This window comes from Protopterus annectens, chromosome 2.part0, assembly GCF_019279795.1.
Source record: "Protopterus annectens isolate FY-2018-M chromosome 2.part0, PAN1.0, whole genome shotgun sequence".
NCBI classification, from domain to species: Eukaryota; Metazoa; Chordata; order Ceratodontiformes; family Protopteridae; genus Protopterus; species Protopterus annectens.
In genome coordinates this window covers 1,827,818,067-1,827,840,504 of record NC_056728.1, presented here as the reverse complement: position 1 = coordinate 1,827,840,504, position 22,438 = coordinate 1,827,818,067, and the positions used below count along the sequence as shown (strand labels likewise).

The window sequence follows — 22,438 nt, the reverse complement described above, 5'->3', positions numbered from 1 at the left end:
TTCATCCTCTTCCATGGTAATGTCACTGTAGCTGCTGACTTCTTACAGGTTCTTAATGGTGCGTCTGACTTCTTGAAATTAACTTTTTATTTTTCATCTTTAGAAATCGACTATCACGATGTAAAGTTGAGAAAGGTATGGAACTCTTACACATCTTGTGTTTACAGAAAGCCAACCTACTGTAATTCGTTCTTGCACTTCACAAGCCACCATCCCTTCAAACAAAAGAAATCTATTGTGAAGGGTCAAATGGTTAGGGCTGTTAGAATGTGTAGTGATTTTGACACCTTTCAGAACGAATGCACACTTTTGTGTAATATGTTCCTTAATAGGGGTTACCGAGGAATCTAATTGATGAAATTAGGCTGGAAGTTACAGCTAAAAGGGTAAATGGGGTTTATAAACCTATCTTACAAAGCCATGCACTGCTTGACCTTAGTCCTAATAACACACTACTGTCACCCACTGTGGGTTCCCCTCTCTTAATGACACCTCTCTGACCAACCATGTACGATTTTGCCATTAGCTACGTTCATACATTTAGCCTCAACACTCAGACTACTACTGCATTGATTAAGAAAAACTGGCAATTTATCGTAGGGAGTCCTGGCCTCTCTGAGAAATTAGGCCTCTGTCCTAACTTTGTCTTTAAGAGAAATAATAACCTTAAGGAACTTTTACAGAGGGACCTAACTAAAAAAACCTTCAACAGGCGTACAGGGATGTACCCATGTGGTTTTGCAATTGGTGTTATAAAATGAGAGCAGGGCAGACCTATACTATAAGGGACAGGAAATTTTAATCCAAGCTCCACTCAACTGTGAAAGTAGATCAGTTGTATACCTGGCCCTTGCGATTGCTGTCCCTCATTCTATCTGGGAAGACTGATCGCAGACTTAGGGACCGTGTCTACGAGCATATGTATGCAATTAAGAAAAATTCTGATGTTAATGCTTTGGCTAAACACATTGCCAGCCATCCTGGGCACTCTTTCGTTTATGGCCATAGACCAAGTGACCAATAACATCCGGGAGGCCCAATAACTTTACTCTTAGAAGTACGTGAACTGGAGTGGCAACTGCGTTTAGGCGCATTTTGCTACCGGGTTTAAATGAAAACTGTAACATCTCAGCAGTACTCAAGTTGAGGAGTTATTTAAGGTAGTACCTTCCTATGTATGTATACCTTAATTACTTTTGCATACATATGATTTTTCCCAGAATACATATAATATATTTTTGTTTCTGACTTCATGTGGCGTGTTTTTGTTTCTGACTTCATGTGGTGTGCCTTTGGTGTAGCACTTCTCATGTTTATTACTGTCTAGATTTTAATTATTACTGTTGTTTATACAATAATATCTTTAAGGCACATAGATGCTCATTATGCTTTATACTTATAATGGATTACCATTACTTTTTAACAAGATTTAATCCATTACTGCATATTACATTTATTTTTATGAGTTGCTATTTGAATGACCTTTTATGTTGAATTTTCACTTTAATGTCATGATTTCATTTACATATTTTAAGAATTTTAAATATGTTATTTTAATTTTTATGCTTACTTTCTTGGTAACATTTCACACTTTGAAATGGTTATTACTAACATGAATTAATGTTTGTATATTTTTTGAGGAACAAGTTGTTCTTGTGAAGGTTTATACCTGCTTTCCAATTACTACAATGAGTTTTACCTTGCTATGTTGTCATTTCCCTTTTGCCTTGTATAAAAGGGGCGTGCACTTTTACCTCATTGTTAATTTGTTTTCTCTGAGGAAGCTGCACCTTAGTGCGGCGAAAACGTTTGTGATAAATAAAATTCGTTAAGACTACCTACTTGTTGTTGCTGGTACAAGGGCTCCGTGGTACGTTTTTGGATTATGTTAAAGTTAACATCTTACACAGAGATAGATGGATATTTACAAACTAATATATTTTTTTAATTTTATGTAAAGGAGATGAATTCAGGAAAATATATTGACACTTTAAATACTTCTATAAAATAACTTGGCATGGATATCACATTACTATCTTTAAACATAAATGGATTAAATAATCCAAATAAACGATCTAACTTACTAATATATTTAAAGATAAATAGACCCCAATTAATCTTTTGCAGGGAACTCATTTCAAAATTAATGATAATTTTAGTTGAATCCATGTGATTATATGACCTTAGCATGCTCTAAATTTAAATCTAAGAAAAGGGGAGTAATAATCTTATGGAGAAATAATTCCCTAAACCCTGAAATAGTTTATAAATATATCGATAATGAAGGGCTTATAGCTATAGTCATACTGAAGTTGAATAATAGGTTATGGACATTAGCTAACTTATACTGGTTTCCTGGTATTGGGACAGGAATAGTTAAGAAGCATCTAGACCAAATCATAAACATTTCCAGAGGGAATCTAATAACAGGAGGGGATTTTAATTGTCTAACTGACACTTCTGAAACTACCAATAAAAAATCTCCACGTTTAACAGCTACTGCAAAAATACAAAAAAAATGGACCGAGTCATTAAAATTGATAGATACTTTTAATGTTATTGATAATAACCCTTGTCATTCTCTCATCAAGATTATAGGTTTGGAACTCGAACCAGAATAGACAAACTTTTTATATCACAAGATCTTCAATACAAAACTACTTCTTTTTCAATAATCCCATGTCCTCTATCAGATCACAATTCACTAGTTCTTAAAATATAAGTAGATTTTAAACCACTAACATTCCTTTCTAGAATATCTTCATACGTTACAAAAATTAAAGAATTTAAACAATGGTTAGTGACAGAACTAAATTTCTATCTAGACATAAACTATAATTCATAAGTAAATATAGTAATGGTCTGGGATTCACTAAAAGCTTATATTTATGGAAAAGTGATTGGCTGGTATAAAAATAAACTCAAATAATGGGAATCTGAACTACAAGAATTACAAAGGAAACTCACATTATATAAATCAAAAAAATCACTCTAATACAATTGAGAACAAGAGGGAAATAGAAGAGCTAAATAAAAGATATATTGATATTTTAAGTCATAAAACCAATTTAGCCATAGAAAGGTTAAAAATAAACTCTTATGCTACTTTTCCGAAACACCTACATAACTTATCTGTTAAAGTCAAAATGCAATCAAAATCTAATTCCATTGTTAATATCCTACACGAAGAAAGACATAAGAAGGTCTTGGAAATAGGAGATATAGTAGATGCGTTCAAATGTTATTACAGTAATCATTATAAAGATACATATAATACAATTGACCATTCCTTCTTAGGAAATATGATCTCTAATATTAAATCAATACCTGATAGTTTACAAAGAAATTTACAAAAATCTATTACACTCAAAGAGATCGCAGATAAAATTAAAGACAGTAAATCTGGTAAATCTCCTGGAATGGATGGTTTAATTTCAGAAATTTACAAATTATTTCCCAGAAATATAATCACCTTGCTACATAAGACATTAATTGAAATTCAGACCCATGCAATTACTCCCCCTTCATGGAAATATTCTTTAATTATACCCATTTTAAAGGAAAATAAGGATGCTAGCCTTTGCAGTTCATATAGGCCAATTCCACTACGAAATAATGATTATAAAATGTTTATGTCCATCCTGGTAAATAGAATAAAAAAATCTAAATAAAGAAAATATAGAAGCCTTGATAATAGGACTTGATATTGAAAAAGCATTTGATTCCTTAAATTGGGACTTGTGTCTTTCAGCTTTTCCCAGTTAGGGGTCGCCACAGTGGAACTCCGGTCCGCTAATGATTGGCAGTAGATTTTTATGTGCTGAGTTGCTGGCCCTGATGCACAACCTTCAATGAAGGTACACCCATTCAAGCATGTCTCCACACAGAAGACGTTCTAGCTGAGAATCGAACAGGACAACGTCTTACTGTGAGGTGACAACGCTACCGCAGCACCACCACCGCAGTACTGATTCCTTAAATTGGGACTATCTAATTAGAATTCTTGAAGCTTATGCATTCCCTCTTCCCTTTATTACATTTATTAAAAACGTATACAAAAATAATTTAGCCTATGTCAAATTAGGACCCTTTACTTCAGAACCTATACAAATTATGAAAGGTACTAAACAGGGATGCCCAATGTCACCCATTTTATTTGTACTGGCTATCGAACTATTGGCTATACTAATACGAAACAATCCAAAGATAAAAGGATTAAATATATTCGACCAATATAACTAAGGTCATGCTCTTTGCTGATGATGTACTTCTCACTCTATTGAACTCAAAATAGTTCTTAGATGAACTAGATATTCTCTTAGAGACATTTTATAAGATTCCAGGTCTTTGCTGTAATAATCAAAAGTCTAAATATCTATTATTAAATAAAAAAAGGACATACAAGTAGATAAGAATAGTATCATAGGAATGCAAGCTACAATAATAAAATACCTAGGGATAGATTTATATGACAATATACAAGATATAATACAAAATAATTATAAAAGGATTATTGACATAATAGATTCTCTAGTGAATAAATATAATAATCTGTTTCTAGTCTTTGAAGATAGACTTCAATTGATTAAAATGGTTCTTCTCCCTAAAATTTTATATATAGTACAGGCTATTTTGTTAATCCCAGAGAGATCCTATCTTAAGAAAATAACATCAACACTACTAAGATTCTTATGGTACCCTAAAAGAAACAGAATTGCTTATGCGCATCATAGAAGGCAATGGGATCAGGGAGGAATACATTTTCCAGACATTGAATCATATATAAATGCCACATTACTCAAAACTGTGATTGAATGGATTAACCCTAGTTACACATCTGACTGGAAAAAATTACATACAACGATTCTATTAAATGAAAATAAACTTACTAAAAATACTTCTATTATAGATATGAATAATATACTATGGTATTCATTGTGTATAAATCTACAATATAATACATCTAAACCAACAAAGACATTTGTAATAAATCATTTATACGATCATTTTAGAAAGTTTATAAATATGAACATGGAATTAAAGATCTGGTTTCCAATATTAATTCCCTTCAGCATTACAAAAAATTTTCCAGATAGAATTCATAAAGAAGTATTTATTCACTGGGAACAAAAAAAAACTAATTTGTTGGCTCCACTGTATAAAAAAATCAAAAAGTTCTGGATATACAATATGGGCGCCATAGTGGAAAGTGCATCGGACACGGATATCCTTCAGAAGGGACTCATGGAAACAGATAGCTGGTGCCAGAGCCATGGCCTGAAGTTAAACGCCAAAAAATGTATAGTCATACCCTTCGGGAAAAACAAGGTAACCCCAAGCTACCATATAGGTGGCAATCCACTAAGCACAGAAGAGGTTATCAGGGACCTGGGGACCCAGGTTGACAGTGGCCTTTCTTTTGACACTCACGTTGCTAAAGTGGTTAGAAAGACCTCCTACATTGCCCACCTGATCATGAAGGGATTCACATCCAGATCTAGTGAGGTCATTGTTCCCCTGTACTCTTCACTTATCAGACCAATGATCGAGTACAATGCCCCATTCGGGATGTATCTCACCCGACATCTGCAGCAATTGGAGAGACCCCAAAGTTCCTCACCAAAAGGATAAAGGGACTCCAAAATCTGTCATATGCTGCCAGATTGAAGAAACTCCAGCTCTATTCAGTTGCATACCGTCTGCTCAGAGGTGACATGTGCCTGACATACAAGGCCATGTCCAACCCGGAATTAATGGACATGCTCCACCTCAAAAATCCAAATCCACCAAAACCACTAGAGCAAGCGACTTAAACCTTAGCACGGATATAAATAGGACGTGCTGGAGGGATAGATTTATCACTCAGAGACTCCCTATGCTGTGGAATAAAATCCCGGTCCATGTGAGGCAGAGCACCTCGCTGGCTCTGTTCAAGAGAAATCTTGACCTGTGGATGGGAGATCGTAGGTTTATCCCGGGAATCATCTCTGTGTCACTGCTGGACAGAGGCACAACAAACTAATGGGCACAGTATTTTTTCATATAAGGGGTGGCATAAGCCACAAAAATTTGGGCTAGGCTTATAAATGCCTTAGGGCAGATAGCCTAGTATAAACCTATGAACCTATGAACCTATGATGTCAACTTATGAATTAAACTCTAATGAATGGTTAATGCTTCAGAATATATTGACATTCTCCAAGGATCTATGTAGAGTATTAAATAATTCATCATTTTCATCTAAGTTTATAAGTAGATTGTTTGAAATTATTTATAATAATGAAAATATGAAGAATGGAACTTCTTACTTATACAACTTAATAACAAACTACAAAACAGCACCCAAAACAACATATTGGCAATTTATTACTAGAGGATATTCGATTCAATTAACCCCAGAAAATAAGTCAAATATACTACCTTCAGTAAAATTAACCTCCATTTCTTAGTATTGGAAAATATTTACCTGGAAATTCCTACATAGATCCTTCTTAACTCCTGATAAGTATGCTGGAGATGTCAACAGATTGTTAAAGCTGACTGGTCTCATATTTTTTTATGAATGTATAAAAATTAAACCCTTTTGGGAAAATATTAATAACTTCGTACAGGCTATTTGTACAGATAATTTTGTCTTGACCAAAGCTTTAATTTTATTGAATATATCTGAAGAGGTTTATCAAAAAAGAACTAATCTTTACGTTTTATGGACAATATTAGCTATAGCTAGGAAATGCATAACAAAGAGGTGGAAATCTACCATAGTACCTGGAAGAGAATAATTTCTATGCTTATTAAAGAAGACAGTGTTTATGGAAGTTAAAACCAAAGAATTAAGATTGTTTCCAATGCCATTAAATAATAATCCTTGGAGAGAAAAGTTTTGACATTGGTAGATACTCTACAAATGGACCTAATCTCCTCTTAAATAAATCATTCTTAAGTTAAATATCTTTATTTTGTTTAATTTGATATCATCAATTTACTCATGTCAGGCTGTATGTAAATATGTACATAGTTATCTCCATAGTTAATATGATTCTACATTGTAAAACTATTTATTACTGTTGGCTAATAATCAAAATAAAAAATTTCTGAGGAAAAAAAAAAATCACAACTTCAACCAACTCAGACATTGGAATTTATTGGAGCACTGCTCAATGCAAAGACCTCCATTGCTTTCTTTTCACCACACCGAGTTCAAGCAACAAGGTCACAGGTCAAGAAGGCTGTAGAGAACACATCAGTCTTAGACCGCACAGTTGTCTGAAGTCTAAGCCTCATGGCAGCAGCAACAACCTTAGTTCCATTGGCCAGCTTTTACATGTGGATCCTACAGTGGATGTTGGCTACTCAATGGTCAATCTTCCATCAGTCAGTGCCATATCAGATAAAAATTACCAACACTTGCAAGACAGATTTCTATTGCTGGAATGGGCAGCATGTCAGTTTTCTGTACATCAACAAATAAGGGAGAACCAAATCTTACCCATTGTGTTAAGAAGCACAGAGGGTCTGGCAGTGAGCAATCTCTTTTGACTGCTTTCTTTAAGTGATCCACATTCCAGGGAGATCCAGTGTGATTGCAGACAAACTGAGCAGGAGCATTCTGCTTCCACATGAGTGGTCCCTCAACAAGAAAGTGGTGGATGAAATTTTCCATCAATGGGGCCAGCCATGCTGCAATCTTTTTGCCTCTTCCCTACACAAGTGCAGCAATTATTCTACCCTAATTACCCCACAGGGGCAGTCAGCAAGGGATGCTCTACTTTAGGATTGACCCCCTGGTCTCCTTTATCCATTCCTACCAACCCCATTGATTCCCAAATTTCTGCAGAAAGCTAACAGGTTGAAGAGCACAGTGATCCTCATTGCCCCCTATTAGCCTCAACAAATTTGGTTTCCCTTCCTATGGCCTCTCCTGGTTTAACCAATGGGCATATCAGACCCAGATATACAAAACCTTAAGCGGACTGCTTGGCTTTTCTAGTTCCCTTAGTTCCCAGACAGTCTATGCTTTCATCACCTGTCCTACATATAATTCTGTCTTCCCATAAACCCTCAACAAGGAAAACATATTCCAGCGAATGGAAAAGATTTGCCATTTGGGCTCAGCAACATAATCTTAACTGTTTTTCATCTTCCATTAATAACATTCTAGGTTTCCTTGCTCACCTTTTTCAAGATGGTGCCAGTACTTCAATCATTAGGGTACAGCTAACAGCAATTTTAAATTACCATACAGGACTGAATGGTGCACCCATAGCTTCTCACAAATTGAGCAAGGCTTTCTTAAAAGGCACACTCCTTCTAAAGCCTCCTTTTAAAGACCCTACATCTCCATGGGACTTGCATTTGATTCTTCAGTCTCAAACACAACCTCCCTTTTAACTAGCAGCTACATGTGACCTTAATGTCTTTCACGGAAAACAATTTTCTTGGTTGCCATTACCTCTACAAGAAGAATTTCTGAGATCCAAGCTCTATCTTCTAAACCTCCTTACTTGTTTTTCCACAAAGATTGAGTGACCTTACGTACCAACCTGTCTTTTCTTCCAAAGGTGGTGTCAGAATCCAACATCAATAGTACTATCAATCTATCAGTGTTTTTTCCTAAGTTTACCAAGAAAGGAGAATATGTCCTACATTTACTTGATCTTCATAGACAATGAAAAACCTTCTCTAGTATAAATGTCTCTGTAATATGTGCTATCAAGTTATCAGCATGTCATTTTAAATACCATAACTATCCTGCAAGTTTTTGTTATATTCTAATCCTTCTCTTTTTTTGCTCCTGTTACTAATGATGTATATTGTATTGTATATAAGCAACAACTATAATATCTCTGTACTGCTATGTATTTCTCCTGGTGGATCTTTTCTCCCCAGGCCTCCACTTTTTTTTTAACCCAGTCAGACTATCCTCGTAAACAAATGTTAAATAAATAAATAAATTGCAATTCTAGCTGCACAGAACAGAAAAAAATGAGGAAAGCAGACAAACTATTTATTCACTTTCTCCTTCTCTATACCACAATTGGGGAAATTGATTTCCAAAGTTACTCTATCAAAGTGGCTGACAAATTGCATCTCCTTTGTCTATGCTAAATTGGGCATTTCTCTTACACACTCATTGAAAACACACTTCACTAGATCTGTGGCTGCTTCCATGGACTTTCAATCTAGGATGTCTATGGATGACATTTGTTCAACAACAGCTTGGACTACGCCTCATACCTTTATCACTCATTGCAAGTTGGATCTGGTCTCCACAGGTAGGGCATCATTTGGTTCTATGTTGATGCTTCATTTGCTCATGGATGATGGTGTTGGCATATTAGGGGAATAATAGCTATTGTGTTAGTTTCTAACCAAATTCAGGCTAGTAGTCAGTTGGAGCTTATGAATGTTACTGTAGTTCCTAAGCCTAGGCTTATAATGAGGATGTAGAAAATAATAGGCCTTATTATTAAAGGAAGGATTTTAACCAATATTTTTGGGATATGGGCCCAAAAGCTATTTTAGCTGACTTTACTAGAAGATGGTGTAATGGAAGCATGAGGGTTTTGATCTCCCTGGTTTGTGTCCGATGCCCATTTTTCTAAGAAATAGGTGGAGTTTAACCCCCATGATCCACTCTATCAAAGTGGCCCTATAATTTCAGGCATATTTCCTACAGCTATGGGGGACTTCTGGCTGTTGAGAGGGGAAAAGAGAGGTGGCATAAAACAAGGGAGAGTGTCAGTGGGAGGAAGCTTTTTTAGATTAAGTGCATTAGTTGGTTGTATTGAAAGCATGAGAAGGAATCATGGATTCATAGAAACATAGTTGATAAGATTTTGGTTTTAAATATGAGGAGTGAGGTTGCTAATATGGGGAAAGTTACAAGTAGCTAGGAACACTGTCCCAGTCATTGAGGATAGAATGAAGATTGACAACATCAGATAAAGAAGTTATGTACTTACCATAAGATTCCATCTGTCTTGCTGATCTTCATTCTTCCTCAAGTTCCCTCCCATCAACCTCCGTCTATGGCTTCTGGTGGAATGAGTATTTACATGGTCTCTAAATATATGTGTTTTATATGTATTTATGACTTTGGATATGCTTTTCCATAATTATTTTCATCTTCCTATGCTAATATAGCATCAAACAAGATCTGAGGTAATTTGGAAGGTGCATTGTGGGTAAGGGAGAAGCTTGAGAGATCTGGTGCCTGCGAGCTTTAGCATCAGCCGAATTGGATCCAACAGACTGGACCTGAACCCATTTGTTGAGGAAGAATGAAGATCAACAACACAGATGGAACATTATGGTAAGTATATAACTTCTTTTTTCTATGAAGCAATTAAAAGCAGGTTTCTTCAATTAGACAGGATGATGCATGAATGAATGTGCACATGTTACAACAGAACAGATTACTTAGACTACCTGAAGGAATAATAGAATAACTGTTCCCCAAAAGTCTACATACTTGTAACGCACTTGGAAAACTCTGTTTAGCGCAATATATCAACCACAGCAACTACTCAAGTAAAACTGATAATTGTGCACCTGGATGTATTTAAAAGTCATCATCATGTCAGCATTATGGTAATTCTGTGGCTAAAATTTAACCAATACCCAACCAAGGTGCCTTAGATGTGCACATTCTGCTTTGCATTTTCCTGATAAATACCCTGCCACTAAAAAGATGCAAGCATAATATACTGCCAGACCCATTCTTCATCAGTCAGTTTGATGACTCTGTTTTCTTTTTTGTTGTTTCTAAATCATGTACAATCAAAATTTTTAAGGAACAACATTTCATTTTATTTATGACAATTTTTTTTTTCTTGGACTTAAGAAAAATTCTCCAGCAGCATTGTTATGAAATGCTTTTCTGTCATCACAAGATCTCTTATTTACTGCTCAGACTTCCAAACCTTACTTCTTAAGCCAATTGTTATTAACTTAAAGTTTTATTTTTTTTTTAATCATGATACATTTACTATACCTATTCATATTCTACTTGCATAACTAAAGCTTGCTGAGATTTTTCTGGTACTCAGCACATTTTCATTTCAGCATTTTGACTTGCTGTCACCAAATTTATATCTCTTTCATGTAACATACTAGTAAGGTTTCTTATAATATATAATATACCTGGTGCCCATCTTCTTATAGCACTGCATTAACACGCTGAATCTGTCAAAGCTGAAAATGACATCTAGTTTAATAATTCCTTTAGTGAATCATTACAGTTACTTATATATATATATATATATATATATATATATATATATATATATATATATATATATATATATATATATATATATATATATGGGTCTACCTGAAAATACCGAAGTCCCAGAAGATCAAAGACAACATCGTCAAGATGACATCAGCAAAAACTCATTTTAGTGAAGGACCCAATTGGCAGATGTACTACCAAAGTAAGTAACCTGTTGCCCAACAAGGTGAATTTTGCCCTTTTCCCAATAATAGTGGAATCTCAGAGTTGGCATATTTAGTTAGTGGGGGTGGGGGGTGCAGCCCCCCCATGTTGGGGATGTGGGGCATAGCCTCCCATCTGGGTGGGTTGGGGATGGTGCAGTTTCATTTTCATGATGTTTGGTGTTAGTAGTTGCTTACCCTGGGAAGATATTCTTTGATCCGGTCTTTCATTGAAGTGGGTTTTTGCTGATTTCATCTCTACGATGTTGTCTTCAATCTTCTGAGATTTCAACGTTCTTAAGTAGACCCATATATAAATATATATATATATATATATATATATATATATATATATATATATATATATATATATCACTTAAACAAGATGTGAATATCAAAACTCAAACCTCTAATCCCATATATAATTGTAGTGCTACAGAACTGATGTAAAAAAATGTTAAGTTATAAAACATTCTTGTACCAAAACAAGCCCACTGTCCCATGAAATGTAAGAGATTTGCCTTCAGTCAATTCTGTTAATACACTAACTTCAAAGCTGTATAAACTCTGAGAAAAGGAAAGGGGTAAAAGAAACTTAAAACTCAGCTTCTTCCACTTCTCTCACTTCCAAAAAAAATGAAGCACACTGCATAACATAAAACAAGTCCCAATTAAAAAAAGTGTCAATTATAAGACCGTGTTGTCTTTTTGTATGAAATTGTGTGTTATGATAAAAATCAACATAATAAACAATAGTGCCCCCCTCAATTATATGTAGCTAATTATGATTATTGTTAACTGTGCCTTTACCTTAACCATGTACTTATGTCTATAAGTGAGGTATTTATTTGCGTTCTTCTCTACTTAGAATGTTTTACATATTGTATTTTTAAAAACATGCATTTGCATTTTCATAATTTAGACTGTACTACACATTAAAAAATACATGCTCCTACTGTAATTTATGTTGTATTTTGTCATTTATTCATGATGAGATATTTCTCCCCAAGTCTCCAGTAAAAATGCATTATGCCCAATCAGAACTTCTTGCATGTATTTGTACTTTTGAATACTTAGATTGTACTGCACATTTAAAAAAACATGCTCTTACTGTAATTTATGCTGTTTACTGTTATTTATTCATGACAAAATTTTAATCTTCTTTCACCATCTCTTCTCTCAACAATACCCTGATAGCTCCAGACAACCAATCTAAGCTCCTCGGAGTAATCATAGATGATCAGCTGAAATTTGATCTTCACATTCACCACTGCATTAAAAAAATCCATCAAAAGCTTGGCCTCCTTTACAGAAACAAAAAATTCCTCACCTCTGAATCTAGAATAACACTAGCTAACGCCTATCATCTTCCAAATCTATTCTACAGCTCACAAATCTTTACTAACATCCAGACTACTCTACTCTCCAAACTTGAATCCACCTATAACAAAGTGGCCAGATTTGCTGCTAGTTTGCCTGCCAAAACTCATCACTGTCCAGCCCTCACGCCGCTTATCTGGCTTGAGTTTCATAACTACCTCAAACTTACCCAACTTCTTATTAGTCACTCCATTATCAAAAATCCCTCCTCCTGTCCAAGTATTTCCTCACTTGTCTCACTGTATACCACCTCCAGACTTCTTAGGAACTCTGATCAATGCCTATTGCAAATTTATAAACCTAATAAAGCTGTAGGACTCAACTTATACAGCTACTCTCCTGCCCGCCTATGGAACAAGCTTCCCTTGACCTTAAGACGCATACCCCAAACCTACAAATTTAAGAGGTCACTCAAACAATACCTAATCCACCTCAAGTCATGCCTCTGTAACCGCCCCCCTGAACCTTGTCCTAAGCAGCTTTAGAAGATAGGATTCTATGGTTTATCTTTTTTATATGGCACACACTTCTTATGTTCTTTTTATTAAGTCATAGTATGGTTTGACAAATTTTAAGTCTCCTCTGTTGCATAACTGCATCAAGATTTGTTTTACCTATATCCATATCTGTTTATATTTTTGAAACAGTGTTATAGTTTATGTATTTGGAGCTTTTCTCCTCGGGTCTCCATTGAAAATGGGCCACCTGGTTCAGTTGGACCAACCCAATTAAGAAATGTCAAATAAATAAATCCCCATGCCTCGTCAGAACTTCCTGCTTACACAATACATATAAATAAATTAATTAATTAATTAATTAATTAATATACATACATATCTACATACTTTCATACATAAATAATATGCTTTCTGAATTGTGTTGTGACATTTTTCATGAATATGTGACATATACTGCTATACCATAATGCACATACATCCTAATTTGCTACCATCAATCTGTTTGTAACCTCTGGACAATGTGGCATTGAGAAGTTAACTTTTACTGCAAAAGAAACTGTATATGTATGTACATTTATTATGTAAATCTTGTATAACTGCTTTCTACTCATTCTGTAAAATGGACCATTTCTCCCCAGGCATCTGCTAAAAATGGAACTTGTACCAGTTGACTTTTCTAGTAAGCAAAAGCAATAATTAAATAAATAAACTACACAACACAGACCTCAGTGCCTATGAACATCACAGAACACCTCAAAATCTACAAAAATGATGATATTTGTGCTTCTCTGATCTCTCTGCTATTCTACGTCTTTGTGAGAATGTACTCATCTCTGGTTTTCTTTATTAAAAGGGGCTAGCTGACTGTTTTTTTTTCAGAATTTTTTTCAGAAATGTCTAGTCTGTTCATTCAGTTCTACAATATTATTCAGTTGTTCTTGTCACTTCATTTCCTTTATCCACTGCATCTGCAAATTCTGATTTGGGGGCACTGTCTTGCCTAGAAGTGTCAAAGATTGCATCATCAAGGAGTGCTGCTTCTGTAGCCTGCTTTTCTACCATTGGTGGAGCTTGCACTGTGGAATTCTGGCTGGAATGGGCATTTTCTTGTGATAGCCCCTCAGCAGCAGATTTGTCCGTGAAATTATTGGCGCCCTAATAGAAATTGTTTAAAATCTGTTAAATAGGCAACATGCAATAGGTCAAAAACAGATAATTAATTTTTCAAGTGTCTAATGTAGAAATTGAGTTGACTTGGAATGGGGTCAGAATACTAACATTTTAGGCTTCATTACAGATATTGCATACTTATGACAACATATATATATATATATATATATATATATATATATATATATATATATATATATTTTTTTTTTTTTAATTTTGGCAAGAAGAGGCATTGGATATAACATTTTACAAAACTTTTAGTACTTGTGGAAATTGTTCATATAACATTTTATGTAAACTGATGCTTACTGCACCAGCTAATACAATTATGTAAAATATCTGTTTCATCAGCAGCTTAAATAAAGTAACATTTCTTTAGTCTACCTTTTATTTTGAAAATAATGTCTGGGATTCAAAGAAATTGGTTGCTGCTATGTGAATTGCCTATGGCCTACTGCAGGTAGGTGAAATGTAAACACCTTCAGAAAAAGCAATTCAGAAACAGCTTAACCACAATGAGGAAGGCCTCATCAATGGCTAATTGGCATGTCTCTGTATCACTCTTTTTTACTGCCTATGCTAGCAACCAGTTTCTGTCAGTAATTTCCTCTGGTACCCCATGCATTGTGTCAGCACAGTCACACACACACTGATATAAAACTTCTTTCCACTTACCTACAAAGTGGTCTCTCCCATTGCCTTGAATGGGTAACTGCCTTCATTTGGCCCTGTTAATCAACACAGCCAGTCATGTTAATTTACCCAACACAGTGATTCTCTGAATTGCTTGGCAGCATAATTGGGTAGCCGCAGGCATGCTGATGGCCGACTATATGACTAGTTACCATTAGCTGCTCCCCCAGGTTGTCTCATTATCCTGCAGCACAATCAGTGGAACCACTGTCCACATTGATTTTTCTATTTATGGAAAATTACTTTTGTAGGGTGATCTCTGAATGAATCAGAATGGGTTATCATGAAGGCTGGCCACTCATGGTAGGCCATACAGTTCATTGCACTGCCTCTGAATCCGAGGGAAAGTGTCCAAAAACTGTGACTGGATCTATTTTTGAAGCTAGTATATCATACTTTTACTTTGAAAATCCAGTCCTTTTCTGCATGTTATCTATTTTATGTTCACTGCAGAGCCAGAAGTCAAACATCCATGACTGACGCTGATAAGAAATTCATACAGGGGTTGCAATATCAAAAACCTCCAAGGCTTCTTCAGCAAAGACTATATCCTGCAGCTATCTGATCACTGATGTAGGTTGCCAGCATAAAGCACATTCTAAAGTGCTTTCCCATATCCACTTGTTTTGCCATTTTTGATTACATACATGGGAATTAAATGCCGCTAAATGATTTCTTTTGCAGCTCATAAACTTAACACATATTCAAACACAACTGTCCTGTTCTACTCAAAATAAACCATATATATATATATATATATATATATATATATATATATATATATATATATATATATATATATCAGGTCATATATTGCTAATGGTAATGATTTCCCAACTTTTCCACTCTGTAAACAAGCTCATCAGTCAACATGTTTAAAATGTATTTTTCTATCAAATTTGTATCAATCAGATCTTACTTATAGTTAGTTATCTTCCTGAAATTATGCGGCTGGCTTTACAAACAATACAGATATTTGGTATTCCAGTCATTGTGTATTGCAGGCATGGAATTCAATAATTTTATCCACTATAACAACATAATTGTTTCCCAGAATTAAATTAATATATTAAGGGAAATTAATTATCAACTATGATAAGCTACGTGTGTGTGTGTGCATGTGTGCGTGTGTGTGCGTGTGCACATGCGTGTGTGTGTGTGTGTGTGTGTGTGTGTGTGTGTGTGTGTGTGTGTGTGTGTGTGTGTGTGTGTGTGTGTGTGTGTGTGTGTGTGTGTGTGTGTGTGTGTGTGTGTGTGTGTGTGTGTGTGTGTATGTGTGTGTGTATTTATACACTCATCACATCAGCTCTTCCCTCCCCTAAAGGCTCATGCCAGAGCCCATTCAGAGCACATTTTCCTGATGGCATAACATTAGTCAAGAAAATATTGAAGCTAAATTAGTTGAATCACTAGAACAAGTTTTTAACATGGTTCCTATAAGGTGAAAACACATCTTCTGTACCTCTGCAGAGAACCACATCTAAAATCACTAGACCAAGCTTTAACATGTATCGTTCAGGTTACAAAAGTCATGTCCTTCCTACGGACACAAACTACCAAAAAAACGTGCAATCATTCCGGCTCAAGCATTTGTCTGTAAACCAACAAAAAACTCACCAGAAATAATGGAACTATATGTGTGTGTGTGTGTGTGTGTGTGTGTGTGTGTGTGTGTGTGTGTGTGTGTGTGTGTGTGTGTGTGTGTGTGTGTGTGTGCGTGTGTGTGTGTGTGTGTGCGTGCGTGTGTGCGTGTGTGTGTGTGTGTGTGTGTGTGTGTGTGTGTGTGTGTGTGTGGTTCGAGTACAGTTCTTTTGTTGTATCAGTGGTGGTGAGTTTAGTGAGCACTGTCACTGATTTATCTTTTCAAGTAGATTACTTCCTTCTTCAAGTTGGTATGACAATGGAGTTGGTATAGATGCATTTGGGGAGGTGGAGGGTTTCTCCTTGCAGACAGTTTTACCCTCTAACCACATACAAGATTTAATTTTATATTTTTTAGTTCATATTTTCTTTTTGTTTCTTTGTTTATCATGCTGTCAGTCCCATCCAATCAAAACTGAAAGCAAGGAATCTTGTTAAATGGCTAATTCCAATGTACTTAAACACTGACCACAGAAAACCATAATCTTTTTCTGGGAACATTTGGAGAGCCATTAAAACAGCAATGTGCAGGTTTACCAAAAGGTAATGCAGTCTGACTCTATACAAAACTGCACTCTATGGCATGCATTGCGAGGCTTTATCAAGACACCAAAGCATATAACTGCAATACTGTAATTAATCTCTTTACTAATCTGTTTCTTTCACTCAGTCAGCAAACTATGGGCACTGCAGTGGAAAATCTGGCAACTTACTGATGTTTTCTTTGCTGAGACCAATGTCACGAATAGTCAGCTGTGTGGACAAAATGAAAACTCCAAAAGTACTGTTTTCTATCGTAATCGTAATCAACACACTGCTATGTTGGTGTCACTACCCTGTTTACCACAGTTGTCCCAGAGATCACTACCGTAACTCTAACATAAATTGTTGCAAGCCAAGGAAAGTGACAATTTTAACTCCACCAACTTTGATTAGTAAAACACTAGAGACAGTATTTCCTGATTATGCAATGGTCAGAAGACTGAGGACCAAAAAATGTTTTTTGAGACATAGATACACCATCCCTCAGAATGTGCCACAGGGAAATTAATTTGTTCAATTAAATAACTACATATTCAAGTATCTGAACCTTGATTCCAGTATTATAATTTTCTAGCATCTATTATCAGCTTTGTCTTGGTGAGAATGCAATTTAGTGGCAGGTTTCTTTGTTGATGGCAAGTTGCTGGATGTTGACCTTTTACGATGTTTGTACATGGTTCTGTTATGGCAAGCTTCCCTATAGCTCAGTTCTGAAATCCCCACTTGCTATTTTCCATAAAAAATATCTTTTTTTAATTTCTCGCAATCTTTTGGGCACACCATTGTAGAAATGGATCTCATTCCTAAGTCAAGGTATGATTAAAGTTCATGAAATTAGTATTGTTTCAATGTTTGATGTCAGCCAGAAGTGCTCTTCACAGCACCAACAATGTACCCAATAATGACTCTTTCTGCAATTCGTACAGAGTTACACGTATCAGTAAAATATCTAAAAATGGTTGCAGATTCTTTCTTCTACATTGCTCTCATTTCTGCCTGCAAATCCTGATATTTTAAGACTTTGTGTCACTCTGTACGCAAGACGCTGTAGTCACTGGGTCTGGTGATTTCAATGATTAATGCTACTTTTGTCTTCTTTTCATGGACCACTGTATCTGGATTTCTCACATATATCTTTTGAACTGTTGGTAATGGGTGATCCCATATGATGTAGACTTCATCATTTTCTTTGATGCTTTCAAAATAAAAATAACCTGGATGAGCCAACAACCAGTAAGCAAACTGTGAAATGCAGCAAAGCAGAGTAAAATCCACACAATGTTAGCGTAATAAAACTTTTAATCCACACTTTCGTAAAAAAACTACTTCAGAGTAAAATACACATGCCCAACCCCACAGTTAAAAAGAGTACTGATGTATCTCTATACCAATAAACACATCTTAACAATTAAATAATTAATCAATAAACTTCAAAGTTCAGGAAGTCATTTCCTTATATAGACTATACGATCTTTCAAAAAAACATTTGATGTTAACAGCATCATTTATGCCAGTTTTTTATCTGAATTTAACCTAATTTGCCATAAGGCCTCTTTCTGTTCAAGATTTGTTTTAAAATTGCCATCTCTAAAGTCATGGGTTCCTTGTTCTAACACAGAAACCTTTTTTTTTTTGTATTCAGGGTAAACAATAGTATGTTTATAGAAAGCATTAGTTTTATCTTGCTTTCTGATGTTATAATAGTGTTCTTTTATTCTAACACATAAAGCTCTTGTAGTCATGCCAATATAAAATGCACTACAATGTGCACACATACCAGTGTAAACAACTCCTTTACTTTTACAAGTAAAGTGCCCAGGAACCTTTAGGGTATAAGGCATATGGTCTAAATTAACAAAAGGACCTTCGGAGATATACCTGCAAATGTTACAGTTCCCACACTTATGCATACCCCATCTTTTCTGTGTAATATTGGAACAATGCACAAACTCATTTCTCTCTCATTCTAAAATGTTTTTTAAATTATTTTGATTTTTGTATACAAACTTCGGCTGAGTCCCCACAATGGGTTGTAAATCCTTGTTTCCCTATAAATTTTCCATTTATCAGAAATTATATTTCTGATAATATCACTATCTACAGTCATATCTAAACAAAAATAAATATCTACATCTACTTTATTCTTGTCATAGATCTGATTTGTGTTGGTAATAAAAAATCCATGTTTGAGGATAGCTGGAAAATGACTGTCCCTATTATTAATAAAATATTCAGCTTGCCCCTTCAACAGAGTCTTACTATACCCTCTGTCAATAAATAGGGAGGTAATAAATTCAACCTCTTTCAAAAAAATCACCCATTTTGCTAGTCATTCAACTAGCTCGTATGAGCTGTCCTTTTGGGATGTTATTTTTCATGTAGTGTGGGTGGAGACTAGTATAGTGAAAGTAACTGTTAGTGAAAGTGTCTTTCTGAAGATCCCACTAACTTGTGAAGTCTTACATCCCACTCCAAAATCACATCTAAAAGTGGACTTCTAGTCCTACATCCCCCAAGACAAACCTTAGGTATCCTGATCTTGAATTGAGGGTATTAACAAAAGTGTGCACTTTTTGTGTGTCCTCTACCATGATAAAAAACAAATCACCTATAAATCTCTTGAAAAATATAATTTGATACTCCATTAATAATGGTTCTAATACAGTATGCTCCCAGTAACCCATCACAATGTTCGCAAAGGATGGGGCTGCAGGGGACCCCATAGCTACTCCCTGAATTTGTTTGTATATTTTTTTGTTAAATACAAAAAAAAATATTGTTTACTAGAACATAAATCAATTCACAATATAAATTACTCTCTGAATTATTGTATGTAGAAAAATTGTTTAAATATTCTCTAACATGTTCCACTCCTTCAAAATGGGGAATACAAGTAAAAAGAGAAACAACATCAAGGCAGAGCATCACTTGTGTAGTAGAATCAAAGGCTGACACTAAAATATGTTCCCTAATACTATTCAGGAAATCTCATGAATCTTTTAAGTATGAGCTCATTTTGTGGACAACAGGATTTAACTTAGAGTCCACTAATAAAGAAATACCCTTTGTAATATAGTTTGGGACAGATACAATGGGTCTAAAAGGTGGACGAGTTACACTTTTATGTGTTTTCAGAATTCTAAAGAAGGTACCTAGCTTTGGGTTGCCTACATGACAAAAGTCATAAAGATCCTTCTCTAAATTACTGTTCATTAAACTCTCACATAAGAAGGAATAAATATTTCTGTAGCTTTTAGCTACTTCAACCATGTCAGTAAGTCTGTATTCTGAAATGTTACCTAACATTTTCTCTATACAGGTAACAATTTAGTATTACTACTAGTTATATCTTTAAATCATCTTGATTCATTAATGCTAAGGTACCTCCTTTGTCACTCTTCATTACTCTTATACTGTCATTCTCCTGTATTTCTTTTAAAGCTGTCTTTTCTTCCTTAGATAAGGTGCATTCAATTTTTATTTTATTCACCCCCTCCCCTATGGCATTTCTTATTTCACAGGCAGATTCAAAAGCTTTGATTGTATGCAGTAAATTAGGATTATAACATGAAGGTTTTACATATTTAGTATTACTACTAGTTATATCTTTAAATATATACCACCACCAGGTCTGCTTGTCCTCCTTCCTCTGTCCAGATGTCACACCAAGCACCTTTCTAGCTGTCTCCCTTACAACTTACTTACTTACTGGTTAGTTTTGCTTTCTCCTTTGCATAAATATTGCACCATATTAAATCTCTTTTTCTTTCCCATGTCCATATTTCTTCTTCAGATGTCTCCTGCTCCTCTTGTTTCTCCTTACTTTGAGGACTAGTTGTTCCATGATGCTGTGATATGACCCGTGTTAGACTTTCTACACTGAATCCTTCACTTCGCAAATATTCCGTAACTTCAGCTTCTGTTGTTTTAACTTCCACTTGACTCGTCTTCTGTTCTACCTTCCATCTTTGTGATCTTATTTATTTATATTGTGAAATTTTCTATATCTGGATACCTTTGCCTATATTTCTCTTCAAATATCTTTGTAGCTGCCATTTTTTGTGTTGATTAATTTGGCTTTCTCCTTTGCATAAATATTGCATCATGTCAAATCTCTCTTTCTTTCCCATGTCCATATTTCTCTTTTATACCCTTCAAACATCTCTAAATTTTGTTCTTTAAATTTTTGCACTTCCTCAGTCACTTCTTTTTCCAAACGGCACAAGGTTTCTTTGTCTATATAGTGTTTTTCATGGATCTGTTCTATTAATGAACACAAATTTTTATTTGAAGCTTCTGACAGTTTTTTTTTGTGGAAGTATTTTTCTTTCATCTAGTTTCTCTCTTAATCTTTTCATATATCTTCTGTCTTGAAATTCTAAGCTTTTTGCATAATAGTAACAATACATGACATCTTTCTTATCCTCAATAGTCCACTCTGTCATCTGTATGGCTCTGTTTTGGCCTATCAGTTTTTGTGATTTTTGTGGACTGTTACTTCCTTCTACAATGGGGCGGGTTCATCCTCCCCCTGGTCCTGGCCTAACCTCATTGTAGGAATATTTGCATGTCTTGAGGATTCTATACCATCATTTTTATAGTCCTGGTACCAGTGTGCATACGAGGATTAGGCACTTTTTATCCTGGGACTTGTGCCCTCATCTGTCTTCTTTATTTTTAACCTACTTTTGTCCATGATGCATGTTATATAAAATACAGTCTGTATATCAGTGTCATCTTGGTGAGATGTTGTGAAAAACAGGGTCCACCTCCTGGAGGCACTCACCAAGATTTGAGGATGAATTCAGTTCCAGCAATACTTCTATCCTTTTGCTGATTTTATCATCACTCCATCAGACTCTTCCTGTGTGGTTTCTAAAGTGCACCAGCAGTGATTCATTTGTTTTGGGGAAATTTCCCTTTTTCTTAGGGTCTGCATGATGATGAAGCTGGCATTTCTCAGGTCAACAGTGTGAAGATCTTGGCTCCCAGAGGGGATGCAGGAGAATGGAGGGGACACCCCCCCCACCCTGCAAAAGATACACAGTTTTATTTTTTTTTTCATTGGTTTGTATTCCCAGCTAGTTAAACTCAGCAATACAGTTCTCAGTTCA

General features: G+C 35.3%; 1 protein-coding gene across 3 annotated transcripts in view; it reads right to left on the bottom strand.

The window, feature by feature from the left end:
- LOC122793646 overlaps window positions 1–22,438 on the bottom strand; it is a 1,742,332-nt gene that overhangs the window by 64,889 nt on the left and 1,655,005 nt on the right. For 2 of the 3 annotated variants that reach the window (XM_044061857.1, XM_044061858.1), the window contains one exon: window positions 14,223–14,432. The exons of the other annotated variant lie outside the window; for it this stretch is intronic. In XM_044061857.1, coding sequence (XP_043917792.1) covers window positions 14,223–14,432 — 210 coding nt within the window. The remainder of the gene's footprint in view (window positions 1–14,222; window positions 14,433–22,438) is intronic. 3 annotated transcript variants of the gene reach the window in all.